Source organism: Suillus fuscotomentosus, assembly GCF_016647785.1.
Source record: "Suillus fuscotomentosus strain FC203 chromosome Unknown F5891scaffold_9, whole genome shotgun sequence".
In the NCBI taxonomy this organism is placed as follows: Eukaryota; Fungi; Basidiomycota; class Agaricomycetes; order Boletales; family Suillaceae; genus Suillus; species Suillus fuscotomentosus.
The window spans coordinates 1,065,602-1,081,167 of record NW_024539521.1 but is presented as its reverse complement, the minus strand read 5'-3'; the positions used below and the strand labels follow the sequence as shown (position 1 = coordinate 1,081,167).

General features: G+C 42.0%; 3 protein-coding genes across 3 annotated transcripts; 1 reads left to right on the top strand and 2 right to left on the bottom strand.

Annotated features, from left to right (window-relative positions):
- Positions 1–2,410: 2,410 nt before the first annotated feature.
- On the top strand, positions 2,411–3,331 carry F5891DRAFT_976996 (uncharacterized protein; the record flags this gene model as incomplete). Its single annotated transcript, XM_041376658.1, has 2 exons — positions 2,411–2,678; positions 2,724–3,331. The coding sequence occupies 2 exons, from the start codon at positions 2,411–2,413 to the stop codon at positions 3,329–3,331; spliced, it is 876 nt and encodes a 291-aa protein (XP_041230414.1).
- A 5,036-nt stretch (positions 3,332–8,367) lies between these two features.
- F5891DRAFT_976995 (uncharacterized protein) lies at positions 8,368–9,878 on the bottom strand (the record flags this gene model as incomplete). Its single annotated transcript, XM_041376657.1, has 6 exons — positions 8,368–8,541; positions 8,703–9,124; positions 9,203–9,326; positions 9,520–9,591; positions 9,711–9,791; positions 9,870–9,878. 6 exons carry the CDS (start codon positions 9,876–9,878, stop codon positions 8,368–8,370), a joined length of 882 nt encoding a protein of 293 aa, XP_041230413.1.
- Positions 9,879–14,156: 4,278 nt separating this feature from the next.
- Positions 14,157–15,074, bottom strand: F5891DRAFT_976994 (uncharacterized protein; the record flags this gene model as incomplete). Its single annotated transcript, XM_041376656.1, has 5 exons — positions 14,157–14,211; positions 14,232–14,639; positions 14,737–14,762; positions 14,820–14,881; positions 14,948–15,074. The coding sequence occupies 5 exons, from the start codon at positions 15,072–15,074 to the stop codon at positions 14,157–14,159; spliced, it is 678 nt and encodes a 225-aa protein (XP_041230412.1).
- Positions 15,075–15,566: the final 492 nt, after the last annotated feature.

Below are 15,566 nucleotides of genomic sequence, written 5' to 3'. Positions count from 1 at the left end.
TCCCCTTCATCCTTGTCCTCACCTACCTCCGGCTCATACTCCTTTACCGACTATCTGTTGACCGGATCCTCAGGACTGTTCCCATCCCTCGTCTCCCTCTTATTGCACCAATGTGCACATGTGCCTTCAGGCTATGACTCATCCTGACTCATGCCACCAATGTGGCTTTCCTTATCTGCTCTTATCTTTCCTCTGACTCATGCGTGCTGTGCATTGTATCCTTTACCATTGGTTCATTTCAACATTTCTTGGTCTCATTCCGCATTCGACCTCCCATCACTAATCAGGCTCTGCTGCCAGCGTACCTATACCCTTTTCGTTTCCCCTTTACCCTTACCTACAGTACGGTAGCCTTGCCCTTAACCCTCTCCACTTAGTATAAGTAGTCGGTCACCTTGTACTAGATTACCCAACAGTTTGCTCTGGCTACTGATGCTTCACTTGCCACCACTGGTGCAGTCCTGCTTCAGACCAATGAAAATGGGGTATATCACCCCTGTGGATATCTTTCTCAGTCATTTAACTCTGCTGAAAGAAATTATGAAATCTTTGATCGCGAACTCCTTGCAGTCATCTGTCCCCTCAATGAATGGTGTCATTACCTTGAAGGAAGCCCACATCCGATAATTGTCTTCACTGATCACATGAATCTTTTATATTTCTGACAGGCCCAGAAATTATCCCAACGACAAGCGTGTTGGCAGTTGATTCTGTCCAACTATGATATTCAACTGCATCATGTCCCTGGTACTAAGCTTGCCGCACCGGATGCTCTCTCTCGCAGGCCTGATCACAGTCTTGGCAAAGACAACAATGAGGACTGGGTACTGCTGCCAGACTCCATGTTTATTCGCCTTCTTGACGATGAGCTTAGTGCTGCTATCTCTCTCAATTCCCTCGATGACCCTTTGTTTGCGGCCACCTCTGATGCCTTGAATGGCGTCTGTCTTCCCCCTATGAAGTCTGCCCTTTCTGATTGGAAATTTGTTGATGGTGTACTCTTCTATAAGGACCGAGCTTATGTACCCATCACACAACGGTCCAACATACTCCGCAAACACCATGATCACCCTACCACCGGCCACCCCAGTCGCTTTAAAATGGAAAAACTGCTTAAGCGTGATTATTGGTGGCCCACCATGGGTTCCTTTATTCGCAATTACGTCACTGGCTGCGCCTTGTGTCAGCAGATGAAGGCTGACACTCATCCCACCACACCACCCTTGCACCCCATCCCATCCTCCACCACATGCCCATTTAGTCAGGTCTCTGTTGATTTAATCACCGACCTTCCACCTTCCAACGGCTTTGATTCTGTCATGGTCGTGGTAGACCATGGCCTTATAAAGGGGGTAATTATTACTCCCTGCAGTAAAACAATTTCCTTGGAAGGAGTCACTAAACTCTTCTTCAAAAATGTTTTTAAATGATTTGGACTCCATGAGAAGGTGATCTCTGATTGTGGACCCCAATTCATCTCGAAATTCTCTAAAGAACTAGCTTGCCTCCTCGGGTATCAGATCGCCGCATCTACCGCTTATCATCCCCAGACCAGTGGTCAAACTGAACGACTCAACCAAGAATTAGAAACATATCTACAGATCTACTGCAGAACTAATCCCCTAGAATGGTCCGATCACCTTCCTCTTGCAGAATTCGTCCACAACCATCGAAAACATGATGCTAGGAACACTTCCCCCTTCTTCCTCATGATGGGATATGAACCCAGAGGAATTCCCCATATTCTCCCGTCTTCCAATACACCTGCAGCTGAAGAACGGCTAAGGACCCTGCAAAAGATATGCAAAGAAGCGATCTCTTATCATAACATCACTATGCAACGAATGGCAGAAAGGTCGCATGGAAAAAAGTATACCCCTTGGAAGATAGGAGATAAGGTATGGCTTACCACCACCAACCTCTTGACCAAAATTCCATCTAGGAAACTTGTGCCTAAATGCTATGGACCGTTTCCCGTAACTGCAGTCTTATCTCCCATCACTTTCTCCTTGAAACTCCCTGAACAATGGAAAGTTCACCCCACGTTCCATGCTTCCGAGTTATCTTCCTATCAGGAGACAGAGATACACAGACCAAACTATGCAGAACCTCTTCCTGATATTGTCAACGGCGAAGAAGAATACAAAGTAGAGGCTATTCTTAGCCACAGAAGCACGGGAAAATGAAGATGCTATCTTGTATCATGGGTTGGATACTCTTCCGGTAGCAATGAATGGATTCCCGAAGAGAACTTGTGGAGTTCTAAAGAACTCCTAGTCGCCTATAAGAAGAGACACAGACTGAACTAATAATCATTCCCCCTACCATATCAAAACCAACCAAAGCATGACTCCCCCCCCAGACACCATCACCCACTGACTCCAACATTTCCCATCTCTCTCTACGCGACATGTTCTACAAACAAAACATTATCAACATCGAAGACGACGTCATCATGGAAACCATGCTCCTGTCCCTTGCCCACACAGAAGAAATAGAAAACCAATTAGCAAAAGAGCCTGCACACATTGCCGCTCCCATCCTATCCCAGATCCATATCATACATGCCACCAGTACCTTAGAAACCAAGCTCAACGATATTGAAAACGATGCCCTCAGACTATCATGCCAACACCTCCAGAGACACATTCGCTCTCTCATGATTCAGCTTCTTCCTGGTTCTTTTAGTGACATCTGCAAGACAGTTATATGAGTTGTTGCAGAACGAAACACGACCCAAGTCAGTCACCCGCCAAGCGCTGCTGCTAGCATTACCACCATTGACATATCTGCTCCAGGTCTGCCTAGAGAAAATTCTCAACCGCTACCCCTTCCCCCACCAAACAAGATCTACACCAGAAAGACCCACAAGGGAGCAGTCATCCACGAAGTGACTAAAACCAAGTCTTCCAAAGGGAAAAGGCGTGAAATGATTGACCTCACCCTTGAACCTTCCACTTCTACCATCACCATCAAGCAGCCTGACCTCTCCGCAGACAACTTCGTTTGTCGCCAGTGCAAAGTGCTTGGACATTGCCACAAGAACTGTCCGCAATACCACTGCCGCATATGCCAGGCCCAAGCGCCTGGTCATTTTTCTATCTATTGCCTGTATGCTCCAAAGAAGGAGCAGTTTCCATTGGTCTACACTAATGAAGGATTTTATGATGCCCTGGCTGAATGGGAAGCCATAGAGGACCAGAAGCTTGAGGAAGAGCTAGAGTGTGCTCATCGTGAGTACACAGTAATGCGGGAACACACCGAGGAAGATGACATTGTTTTCCATAATGCAGAGGCTGACCCGTGCTACTATGACAACATGGATGATTAGAAGTCATAGTCGGTGACTTTGACCATAATAACAGGGTAATGTTACAATAACATTTAGACCCCTATTTGTTTTCTTGTCACTTACCTAAGTGGGCTGTCCACACTATGTTTGCTATCTGCTATCTCCTTATCTTGATAACCATTTACAAGCTCCACTTGAACATTCACTATATAGACATGTAGTTCATCATTGTATTCCTCACTTTAATCTACTGGGTTTTACCTGGAACTTGATCTTCAGTAAGGTCTCCAACCTTATTGTCTTAGAACCATTACTCTAAGGAAGTCGCCAACACTTGCCTTAGCCAGAAACCTTTGACTTCTCATTCGAGAGAAGACCACTGTCCATCTTGCTATCAAGCAGATTGTCCATTTGGACTTAGACGGCTCGACTTATCTCAGTTGTAACAACTGCGGCAGTTAAGGACTGCAGTAGTAAGCTGTAGGGAGTTGGCAGGCACAATTTTATCAAGACTGTGTTGCAGCGGGCATGATTCTATCAAGACAGTGTTATGACGCAACAGTGGTGTTGCTCTGTGATGGTGACAGTTCATTCCGTGATGACTGTGTCGAACGCTTAAAAAAAGTGGAAACCCCGTGTGTAGAGAAACACTCAGAATGGAACGGACAAAGCGTGGACAGGTCGTGGATTGACGGTACAGATATTAGTAGATAAGATACAAGGCAGCAGCGCAACAGGATGATAATCAACAAGACAAGCAAGCACAAACAACGTGTTGTAAGCATCCAGCTTACAGCAAGTCTGACTTGATAAACAGTTCCATGTGCTATGCAGGATGTTGTAGTCCTCCAATATGGCTCAATAAAATAAAATAACTTAGTCTCATTAGTCAGAATCAGTTATTGATAGTTACCTCAAGGTTATTGTGAATTCTATGAGACTTGGGTGAGTTGTGAGAAGTTGAGCCAACTTGAGACTATTGAATGGAGGGCCACATGCTCATCTTTCTTGACCTCAATCTGCAGAAGAAATAGTTCCATAGGGAATTAGCACACTTGAAACATGATGACAGTAGATAATATATGACACAAAGTTTGTATTGTTTACATAGGAGATGAGTGTGTGTGGTAGAACTTCATAGAACTTTACAGCATAGCATACATACTACACAGCATGTGTCACCTGATCTACATAACCAAAGAAAAAGAACACATGATATAGTATATGAGTAGATCCTACTCCAATCATCAATGTGAAGTCTTGGAGGCAATTACAAATCTGGGGGTATTCTTGTATAGGTGCAGATTTTGCAAGGTTTGAGTTCATGAGTGTGAGAAGGTGAACATAAACTACTTACACAGAATGAGTCAATCTGCAAAAAGTGTCATCTTCAGCAGACATAGAGATGTCTCTTTAGCCACTAAATGATCTTTCAGAGATAGAGGCAAAAACATAATCAGATCATTAGACTGGCTGGAATCCAGCGAGCATATGGCTGATAGCGGTAATGTAGTGCAAATATCATTAAGCAGTGATTGAATATAATCATAGTTAGGATCCTCTAAGAATGCAAGAAATCATGAATAGATTAGCATAGTTGCAATCTCAGAAGGAAGTTCATGGCACAAAGCTTTGATAGTGTTGTCCATTTTGCAGACCAATATAACAGAGCTGGAGAACTTCTTGTGGTTACTGGGCAACTATAGCAGGGAGCTATGTAAGAAAGAAATTGACATATATATGAGAGACTTAAGATTGTCATAATGACTTAGAACAACTCCTAGGTAGTTGTTTATTAAAGCAAATGTGGGAGTGCTAGTAAGACATCTACCATGGCAAAATGGTATATAAGTTTGAGCTACTATATTTTAGTACTTCCTCACAACACCAAAATTAACAATAAATATATTTTGCTCTGAATCTCCATAAGTGACCAGGATATTATAAGGTTTGATATCACTATAAACATAGTTGCACAAGTGGATGTACTTCAGAGATGAGAGCTGGGAAATAGGTTAGGGTATCTGTGACTGCCATAACCTACCATAAATTAACTCACTAGTTGGTCTCCTAGATTAACAATAGTATAGAAACTAAACCTTTAATTATGTGCAAGGAAGAGTTTATATAGTGATAGTCTGTGAAGATTGAGAGCTATTGCATAATATTCTGCCTCTCTTCTAAACCAAAAGACACACAGGATCCCAACTTCACCTTCAAGCAGTTTTAAGATATGATATTCATGCTTTAAAGAGGATAGGTTATTGGTGAGAGGCTTGAGTTTGATGGCAAGATTAGCATTGTTGATGATGTTCTATGTGCAGTATACAACACCTAAGTGAATTTGTATGTTGAATTTAAATTCATATTGTATATATAAATAGCATATCATATGAGCCAGATCCTAAACAGTCTCTCAGACTAAATCTGCCATCAACTCGAATTGGAACCTTATTCATTGATAATGGTACAATAAGATACTTAGAAGTTAGAAGTTGGTAGAGCTACTCAGATAGCAAAAGTTCCATTCATATTGGCTTTTGGTTGGTTAGAGCCCACTCAAGCCAGGTCAAGCTGTCTTCTTTACAAATATAGCCCCAAGTTAGTTCGTGCAACTAGTGAGGCAAACCAAACTGATATCCAACCAGTAAAACCTGACACTAAGTCAGCCATAGCCAAGCTACCCACTACTACTCTCTAGCATTGCAAGACTTGTAAGCAAGTTTGAGAGACTTGAAGAAGTAGGTATACATAACCTCAATAAGCCAACCAGCTTAATGAAACTGAAGGTCATGATGAAATAAATCAACTATCTGGTTTTGGTGAACATCAAACAGTCATTGATCAGTTGCATATCTTGCAAGGTTCCAGATAGCTCTGAATTTTTGAACCCTTTGATATTGCCAAACCATGAAATTGAGCCAAGAGCATTGTAAACACCCTTGATCAACTTGTGAGTCTACTTCTCAGTCTATCTCCATTTTCAACTGTGCTTCTAGAAAGTTGCCTTAGCATGAAGCCAAGACATATACTTGTGTTAAAGTTCCACAACCTTACATCAGTATGAGAATGTCCAGATGGGTAGGTATGTTCCAGGGCAGCCAGGTGTATGAGGACAAGCCAATGACTTCACCTTTTTTGCGAAAAGCTTGAGCACTGTTCCATGAGTGTTTTTATAATTGATGGTGGGGGGATTGGAACAACACAAAGCTTTCCAATGTCTGTAATTATTGGCTGATCCACAGAAAAAATTTGATCTGGCATGAAGTCAATTTTTGCATATGAGATGGTCAGAAATGAGGAAAAAAAAGTGGAATTGAGTATGAAAAGACTATGGTCAGGGAGTAACTGCTGCAGAACCTTATGCAGAGGATGTAAGAAGCAAGATGTTGGGCTAACTGTTGATTTTTCTGATATGATTCATGCAAAGGCTTCTGAAACTAACAAACTCTCACATGAGAGACATTGCCTGATTGGCTGGAGGGTGATATGTATGGCGATCAACCTAAAGGTATATGGTACACTTGAAAATAAAATAATTAAATTAAAGGAGGGAAAGAAGCAGCTATTCCAACAACTCCACAAATGTGAATCAAACTTGTCCGCATAACTCGGAAACTGCAGTGTCTGCATCCAACATGACATTTGAGTCACTCGCTACAGATGCTGCTGCTGTTATGTTGTATCAACTTTGTGCTTCAGTGCATTGCTATGGCAGCATACAGCAAAATCAATCGTTGACTGGCGTCCTCATTATATCAATACATATACCTGGATCTCATGCATTTTCACAGCATAATTTTTCACTGCTCATCTACCCTTGCACTTTGTGCTCTTATAATATGTGCAAGTTCGTGGTTTGTTCTTCTTTCACAATGGTCCATGGCCATCATCATTCACGGTTGGAGCAGTACATTTTTCTGATCTGCTTGCCTCTGGGAATCTCCTCACTAATGCCACATACCTCATTGCCTGTACTTTATTCCTGTGATCTCCATAGCTGTACTGGAGTACAGATTGTGCCAGGCAATGGTCTGCAAGCAGCTTCTCAAGTTACCAAGGGTTCTCAGACATCTGTGAAGGGCCTGTGAGAGCAGTTATTATGTCAGAAAGTCGCTGTAGGAGAGCAGTAGGGACTAATCATGGAAGTCCAACTTGAGATTCAAGTAAGGTCTATATTTTTTGTGTTACATCTGCACTTAGCATAACGGATGACTTCTCATTGCTATAGGCGAGTCATATCTTGTAGTGCATCTTGATGTGTTCTGGAAGCTGTGGAGAGATGCTTCAAATACAGACATGCTGATAGATGGTAGCATAACTCACCTTATAGAATATATAGGTTTTATTAGCATGCCCATTCATGAGTGAAGTGAGTGCAACAAAATCAGGCTACTGTGGACCAGCAAACATCAGAGATAATTCTGCATAGGCTTGAAACAAGGCCTACTCTTCACAAGAGTGCACAGGAAGCACTGCGAATCATATGCCCTGCATCTAACTAAGGTGGACATAATGAATATTGTTCTCCTTCATGAATATGCTGCTAAATAGAAGCATCCCACTGTGTTTCAGTGTTATCATCAAAAGGTAGTATCTCAAATGATTCACGCATCTCTTCATAGTCGTCACCATTGACCTATCCACTTTAAAGCATACCAGTATTGTCGGAAAGAGCATGTGACATGTGCTGACACAGTGAGGCCACACAATTCTTCAATGGGACATCAAAGTGGCCAATATATCAACAGCCAGTCCTGTTCATAATACCAATCTTCAATGCATGATTTTAGTGAGGTATTTTGTTATGAAGGGAGAAAAAAACAGGCCTACATATTATGACAAACTGCATAGTCTAGAATCATATTCACAGCACGATGAGCTGAGACATTGAATGATGTAAAGCATCAGATCAGATTTTGATGAACATCCCTTTCCATATTATTTGTTCCATGGCAGCAACAGTATAGTGTAAGCCCATCCTTATCTTGTCTGATCTCAAAGTAGAGTGGCACATCTGAAGGATCAGAGTAATATCTATTGCAAACATATTTAAGAATGTTTTTCATGATATCCTAGGCCTTGTCATTGAACAGTGGCTGTCCTGTTGTCACATCCTTAAGGGGTCCATAGGTCTTGACAACTACTACAACTTGGCTGAACAGTATTTCTGGTGGTGGAACATAGTGATGAACTCTGGTGAGAATCCACTCCAACTTTGATATCAACTTTGTGTCATAGGAGACATTCTGCCTTATAAGTATCTCTGTAACAGCTCATTTGTCATTGACATCTGTGAGAAAAATAGTAGCACTGAGTGCACGTGCAAATGGCAATGAAGCCCATGATGAAGTGAAATCAGAAACTGATGGAAAAGGTGCCAAATGTTACCTTTAATACATGTTCGCACCAGGTCCATGCTCTTTGGTACAAAATTTGTGATATCAAGGATGAGCTGTAAAATTGCCTCCAGGGCAGCCTCATCGATTGATGAGTCAGGAATAGGCTGCCCTGGCTCAGACTTCAACTTGATGCTTGCATTAAGATATATTGCAACTGTGTCCAAAAAAATTGACTGGAAACTATCCTCATTAGTGTCTGTAGATAGTATTTCACCCTCAGCAGAAGGATTCACTAGAGTCTGGTCTTTGCAGCTCCCAACAGCAGTCAGATTCAGTAGAGAAGGAACTGGTGATGTTTGCAGATGATTAGCCTGGCAGAGGATTGTGAATGAAGCTGGTCCAAATGCAGATAAGGCTGTTGGAGTGTGTAAGGCAAGAAGGCTGCCTAATATCAAGTACCCAGGAACCAAAACTTCTTGGACAACCATCACTACTTGAGTTTTTGTGACACAGATATTGAATATTAGTGGATAGTTGATTGCAATAAGGCCTCAAGCAATTGTCCAACCATTAGGAGCATACACAGTGACTGCAGTGCCACCTTGTGTTGACCCAGTGACATTCTGTGGAGCCTTGACTACTGTAAGAGTGAGGTAGAGTGACCATGTAACATAGGATTCAAGAATGGCATGCTGAACAAATTGTGACAGCAGTTCAGAATGCCCCCATGCTGGTCTAATGTATATCACTGAGTCTCAGGTGATTCGACAGCAAAGGATATTTGCACAAAAGGTGACAATGCTCAAGCTACCACTTGGGGCAGCATCACATTCTCACCATCTGACCAACATCAATTAAACCTGCAAACAGCACAGAACAACATACAAGAATGCAATCACCCTGGAGTTGCTGAAGATTTGACATAACATTGACACCAACCTTGTGATAGGCCTTAGACTGGAAAAACATAAGGAGAGAGTGTAGGAGACTAGTGTAGCCATCCTGCATGAATAATCTGGTCTATGCAATACATGATCCTTGAGCTGCGGTTAGTGCACGAGTGAGTTTGGACTGACCTGTATCAGGTAGACAACCTTCTGATATGCAACTTGAATCAAAGCAATACCTCCAGTCTTGCCTATAGCAGCATCAACTGGCTACTGCACAGAGAAGTCAACAATAATAAGAGTGGTTGGTGTGTGCTGGTTCATGATGATATTAAATTGATGGTTGACCTGGAACATTATAGTCAATGGGATCGACAACCAATCCTCTGGAAGAACCAATGGCTCCTGGGTACTCGCAGGCTGCACAGGGATGACCCTAGCTGATAATGGTAGAAATATTGACAGGAGCTTGTCCTTGTCTGCTCAAATTTTATCTGTGAAGATAATCGTTGAAGGACTATGGCTAAAGCTTGCTAATGACGGCAACATGGCTGCGAGGATAGGAGCCCATCCATCCTGGACTTTTGATGGCGTAAAATTCATTGACCATATTTCACTATATTGATTGATTGTTGTGAAGAGGGTGTTGAATATAGGCACTCTGTCATATCCCGTATTCTGGACCTACATCCGATAATATTCCCACACCTCATCCGGACCTTCGGATATCCTATCCATGTCTGCAGTCCTCTATCCATCCGGATCCCTGCACCTCCACACATCCACATCCAGATCCCTTTACCTTCGCAGCTAGCCTGCATCGTTCACCCTTGTCCCATTGCCCTAATATTATATCTTGCATATCCACGCATCTCATCCGGACCACATCCAATCCAGTCCGATCCGATCCTATCCGATGTATAGATACATTTCCTATCCGATATACGATAAGCTTCTTGATTCATTTCCTGTGCATATAACATTAACACAGCCTATCCGGTATTCCTTGTTACCGGTATGCTTACTGATCTGTTAACCTATGTTCATTTCCGACTCGCGTTTGTCAACCTTTGCATATGCTTCGTACATAGCCTCAGACTCTGCTTATTGATCCTTCCGTTATTTCTCTTAGTATATAAACTCGTGTATATGTCTTGTAGTACCTCAGTCTGAATATCATATTAGTCCTCGCACTAGTCTTCACTCTAAGTCCTCATATCAGTTCTAGTCTTCCAACTTAGTTGTTATCCATCTCAGGCCTAGGGAGTTTCTCCCTAGGCCGGAGCTCTGCTTATCCGATACTCCGCTCATCCGCTCATCCAATCCTCCGTAGTTTCCGGAAGTTCATCCGGATCTTTCCCGTGGTCCTCCGGACCTATTCTGCTTCGGACTTTGTCCTTGCAGCCTTTCCTCTGTTTACTTCTACTCAGGACAAGTCCCGAGTAGCCATTATACATATCCATATCAGGACGAAACCTCATCGTAATTTCCGGAACTTTCCCGCACTCATCCGGAAGTTACTTGCACCCGTCCGGAAAGTCCTTCCGAAGTTTCCCGCGCCTTCGGATGTCCTTCGGACGTCTTCGGACTTTCCTCGGACACCAATCTGAAATTAAGGGCACATACTCGGGTAAGGGGCGCAGCGCATGAGCTGAAGCCAAGCCCCTCAGAATCAGTCCTACCCTTTGTGCATGGTCTTAACACACTCCATCAGTTTTGCCCAATCATTTGATAGCCTGCAATAGCCACCAATTAGAGACCACATTAAGCAGTAGATGGTGCTACATCACCTTGGAACTGTGGTCTTACTTGAGAATATCAGCAAATAGCGATGCAATAAGTTGCTTTGATGCAGGGGTGGACTCCTCAACAAGCATGTCATAGAATTGGGCAAAGTATGGGGCACAAGAAATATAGCCCGCATATCCATCTTGATCCCCATATTCTCCAAATGGACTTGCAGTTGTCCAGCAGCTCGACAGTGAGCTACTGCTGCTTCGGCGGAACACCATCTCAAGGAACTGACAATGACAAGTATTAAATTAACAGTAGTGAAAAGACTCAATCATTGTTATGAATTGATCAGGACCAACTCCTGCTCAAAACAATTCTCACAGAAGTGCATAGAGGCAACCTGACAGCCCACTTCAATATGTGAGTCGGAACTCAAATTGGTCTGCAATGGGGGCTGGCAAAACACAGAGGATTCATGGGGTCCAACTCTAATGGTTCCTGTGGCAGTCTTTGTGACCACAAAGGTATCAGTAACCAACAATGAATATATTGCAGTCAATATCGACTACCTGACATGTACATTGGGCAAACTCATGCTTCTGTAGATAAACATATGAGCTGTGAATAGGCTGACAGCTAAAATCAAGGCATGCAGGACATGGGATACGATCCATGAGGAGGTGCAGCAGCCATATGAAGAACCATTGTCTTACTAGGATGTGATTAGCAATAAATTTACCAGTTCTCACTATCCTCCACAGTCAACGGTTCAAACAAATACAAATGGTTGATAATATAGTTGTTCATGGGAGGAGGCGTAAATAGCAAGGTCGTTCTAAACAAACTTCTAATGACTTTGGATGAGTTGAGACAGTAACCATTAACTGGCTTGATGTAGTGCTTAGATGCTTGAAGATCACTAGTTCATTAACTGGCTTGATGCAGTACTTAGGATTTCTTGAGATGAAGGTTGTAAATAGTGTAGCCAAATCAATAACTGGTATGATGCAGTACTAGGATGCTACAAAGAAGATGATTGCAGAGATATGCAATATGAAGATGAAATTATGGGTTACAACAGTACACAATGAGTCAGAATAATATCTTGTAAACACTCCCTATTCTCAAAATTTAGAGGAGATCAAACTAAGCCTCTAATACAATCAAATCAACTGAAATATGTGGCTTTGAAACTAACTTCTCTGCTGCTCAGGCACTCATGATGAGTATGGTGCAAAATCAAAACAGAGTACACCCCCTTGATGTAGTCTTAAAGCAGCCAAGCTCTTAATATTGTTGAATAAAGTGCTAGTCTTATTTGTCATCCTCCTAATTGTTTAAAAATATGTAAATATTTACTCAGATGTTCACACAAGTGTGAGGTGAGAAATTCAGGAAGATACTCAAATCCTCCTCCCTCTCTCTTAAAGGGGGATTGTCTGTCCTCTCAAAGGAAGATTGATTTTAAAAGAGAGATTGTTATTATTCAGAGGGGAAATAGAGCCCCTTATATACTATTCTAAATGTGGCTGTGTAAATATCTAAATAAGGAAATGTGACTCATACTGACTCATAGTGACTCAGACAGCAAAATGACTCATAATGACTCAAACTGAGTCATAGTAGAGATGTCCTATGATAACTTGTTCACTTCTCAAATATTCTCATCTATCAACTTTCTCCTTTCAAGTTCCTAACTAATCCATCTCATCTTACTAACCCATTTCATCTGACTAAGCCATTGATCACCTATGAACTATTGATATGTTAAAATATTATATTGAATATGTTTCAGAACATGTATGAAGAGTGTGTGAGAAAAAATGCTGAGTAATGTATTATGGTATGTTTCGACCTTATCTTTGAATAGGATAAGTGCCAATTTGAACTTGTTATGTAGTATTATGGGTTTGTTAAGTCTGAAAACTACTCAAATCAATCCTTAATGTGTTGTAGAATTTTCTTAGAAATTTTATAGGGTAAAGTGAGGAACAATAAAGCTCAAAAGTAGCTATGACCATGCACAAAACAAGTTTGATGTGTGTCACCATGACTGGTGAAAGAGACCAAGAGTCAGTTGAAAAGTTAATTTGGCAACCAGAAAAGGGTTTTTAGGTCTTGTTAATGTCGTACTCTCATAGGATCGGATCTGAAGGGCTTCGGCCTCAGCTCGTATGCTGTGCCTCTTTCCCAAGTACTGTCCCTTATTTCAAAGTACTAACAATAACACATCCAAAGGTCCGGACAGGTCTTGTAGATATATCTGGATGACTTCCGGATATTGGAAACATGTATAAGACTAATCTGGATGGATCCGGACTAGAAACGAACAGAGTATAGACTATCCAAAGATAGAGTCAGAAACGTAGACTATAGGAATCGATCCAAAGTCTCGGAGGTTGACAAGAGTTGAAAACTCAAGTCCGGAGGACAGAAAGAGGACAAACTAAGATGATATTCGAACTGAGGTACTACAGGACATATACATGGGCTTATATACTAAGAGGATAACAAAACGATAAGTAAGCAAAGGTCCAAGGCTATGTACGAAGCATGTGCAAAGGTTATCAAACACAAGTCAGAAATGAAGCATAGGTTAACAGATCAGTAATCATACTGGTAATAAGTATAACCAAAACACCAGGAAGAGGAAATACCAAATAGGCTGTGTTTAACATTAAATGAACAGGAAATGAAATAGGAAGCTTATTGGATATTGGATCAGAAGCAGATCTATGCATCGGACCAGATCGAATCTCAGGGTTTGAAGTCCAGAAGAGAAGCGTGAATATATGAGATATGACAGGTCTATTGAAAAAGGTTTGGTGATCATAGCATGTGAGTAAATGGGAAGAATTATTCTTAATCTCATGAATGAGACATTCATGCAGCTGCTGATACTCACTTGGCAGCCATGCTGGCAGAGTAGGGTGTACATGCTGTCTGGCCATTTGAGCTGGTGTGGACAGAGCTGACATCTCATGCTCTGCATCAACTGTCATGGGCTGGTCACTAGCACTCTCTGCTTCATCCTCAAGGTCCACATCCTCACAGGTGAGGGTGAACTCCTCCAGCATATCCCCATCCTTATCCTCATCTCCTTCATGGACATTGTTAGCCTTGAGATCTGACTCATACAGGTTTTGCACCATTACCCTGCATGATATGATGCTAGTGCAATACTCCAAGTCACTGTTGGTTGGCATTGGTTGGTGAGGTTCAGGTGTGGTTGGCTGTGCGCAGAGGGAACAGCCCATTGGGTCAGATTGTGCATCAAGCAAGCTAGCAGCGAGGGAAGACAGTGGCAGTGGGCTGGATGGGAGTGCAGGTTGCTCTTCCAGTGACTCATGGATAGGAGATGGGACAACAGTCACAATACTCATACTGCACAAATCATCAGCAGATGGAACAGGAGGATTTGTTGCCAGTTTGAAGGATTGTAGGCAGGAAGGAGACTCAGAAGAAGATGGCAGCCATTCACTGGACCATTTGGGAGAACAAGGTGCACTGAGAGTTTAATAGATATCAGTCAAGAATACTGAAACACAAAATAAAAACTCATACAAGACTGCTAGGAGTTGGTGCTAGAGGAGCACTTGGCCCTACTGAGGCAACATGAGATGGATCTAGCAAATAAATCAAATCAGCCAAAAATGGGAGCATGGATGCTAAAGATGACGGACTGCATGTACCTTTATCCTTTGTGTTCCTAGCATGGGCTGGTTGCCCATTTTTGTGGGGCTGTCCAACATTTTTCACACCAGGCTGGTTCTTGGAACCTTTCAGATGTCTACAGCCATGCTTTGGAGGGTCAGACATGCAGGTGGTGAGGGATGAATGGTTGGTTGGAGTTGGTGTGCCCTTCATTGATGCTGGACAGTATGCTGGCGATGTAAAAAATCGCCAGCCTGAGGTATCCCACTAAGTTAGCTTTCAAAGTCCATTAGGACCTAATGACTGTACACATATGGTTGGACTGCCATATGTAGAACATATTTGTAAAGTCTATTATTCAATATTGAACCTAAACAAATAATGCACAAATGTAAAATCTGTGGTTAAAATTGATTCTCTACCAAATTTATCTCCAAATGAAGAATATATAGACAACAATATTTAGAATTTGAAAGGAAGCCTTTGTTTTTGCACCAGATCCATGCTCATATTGAAATTATGACAATAATATTTTGTATATGCAGATGTTACAAACTAGGATAGTTCTAACAATGATAGCTTAATAGAGCTGACGATCATTGAGGTTTCTAAGTCCCTCAGATAAGAGAGAATCAAGGCTTTGTCGAAGGAGTGCTT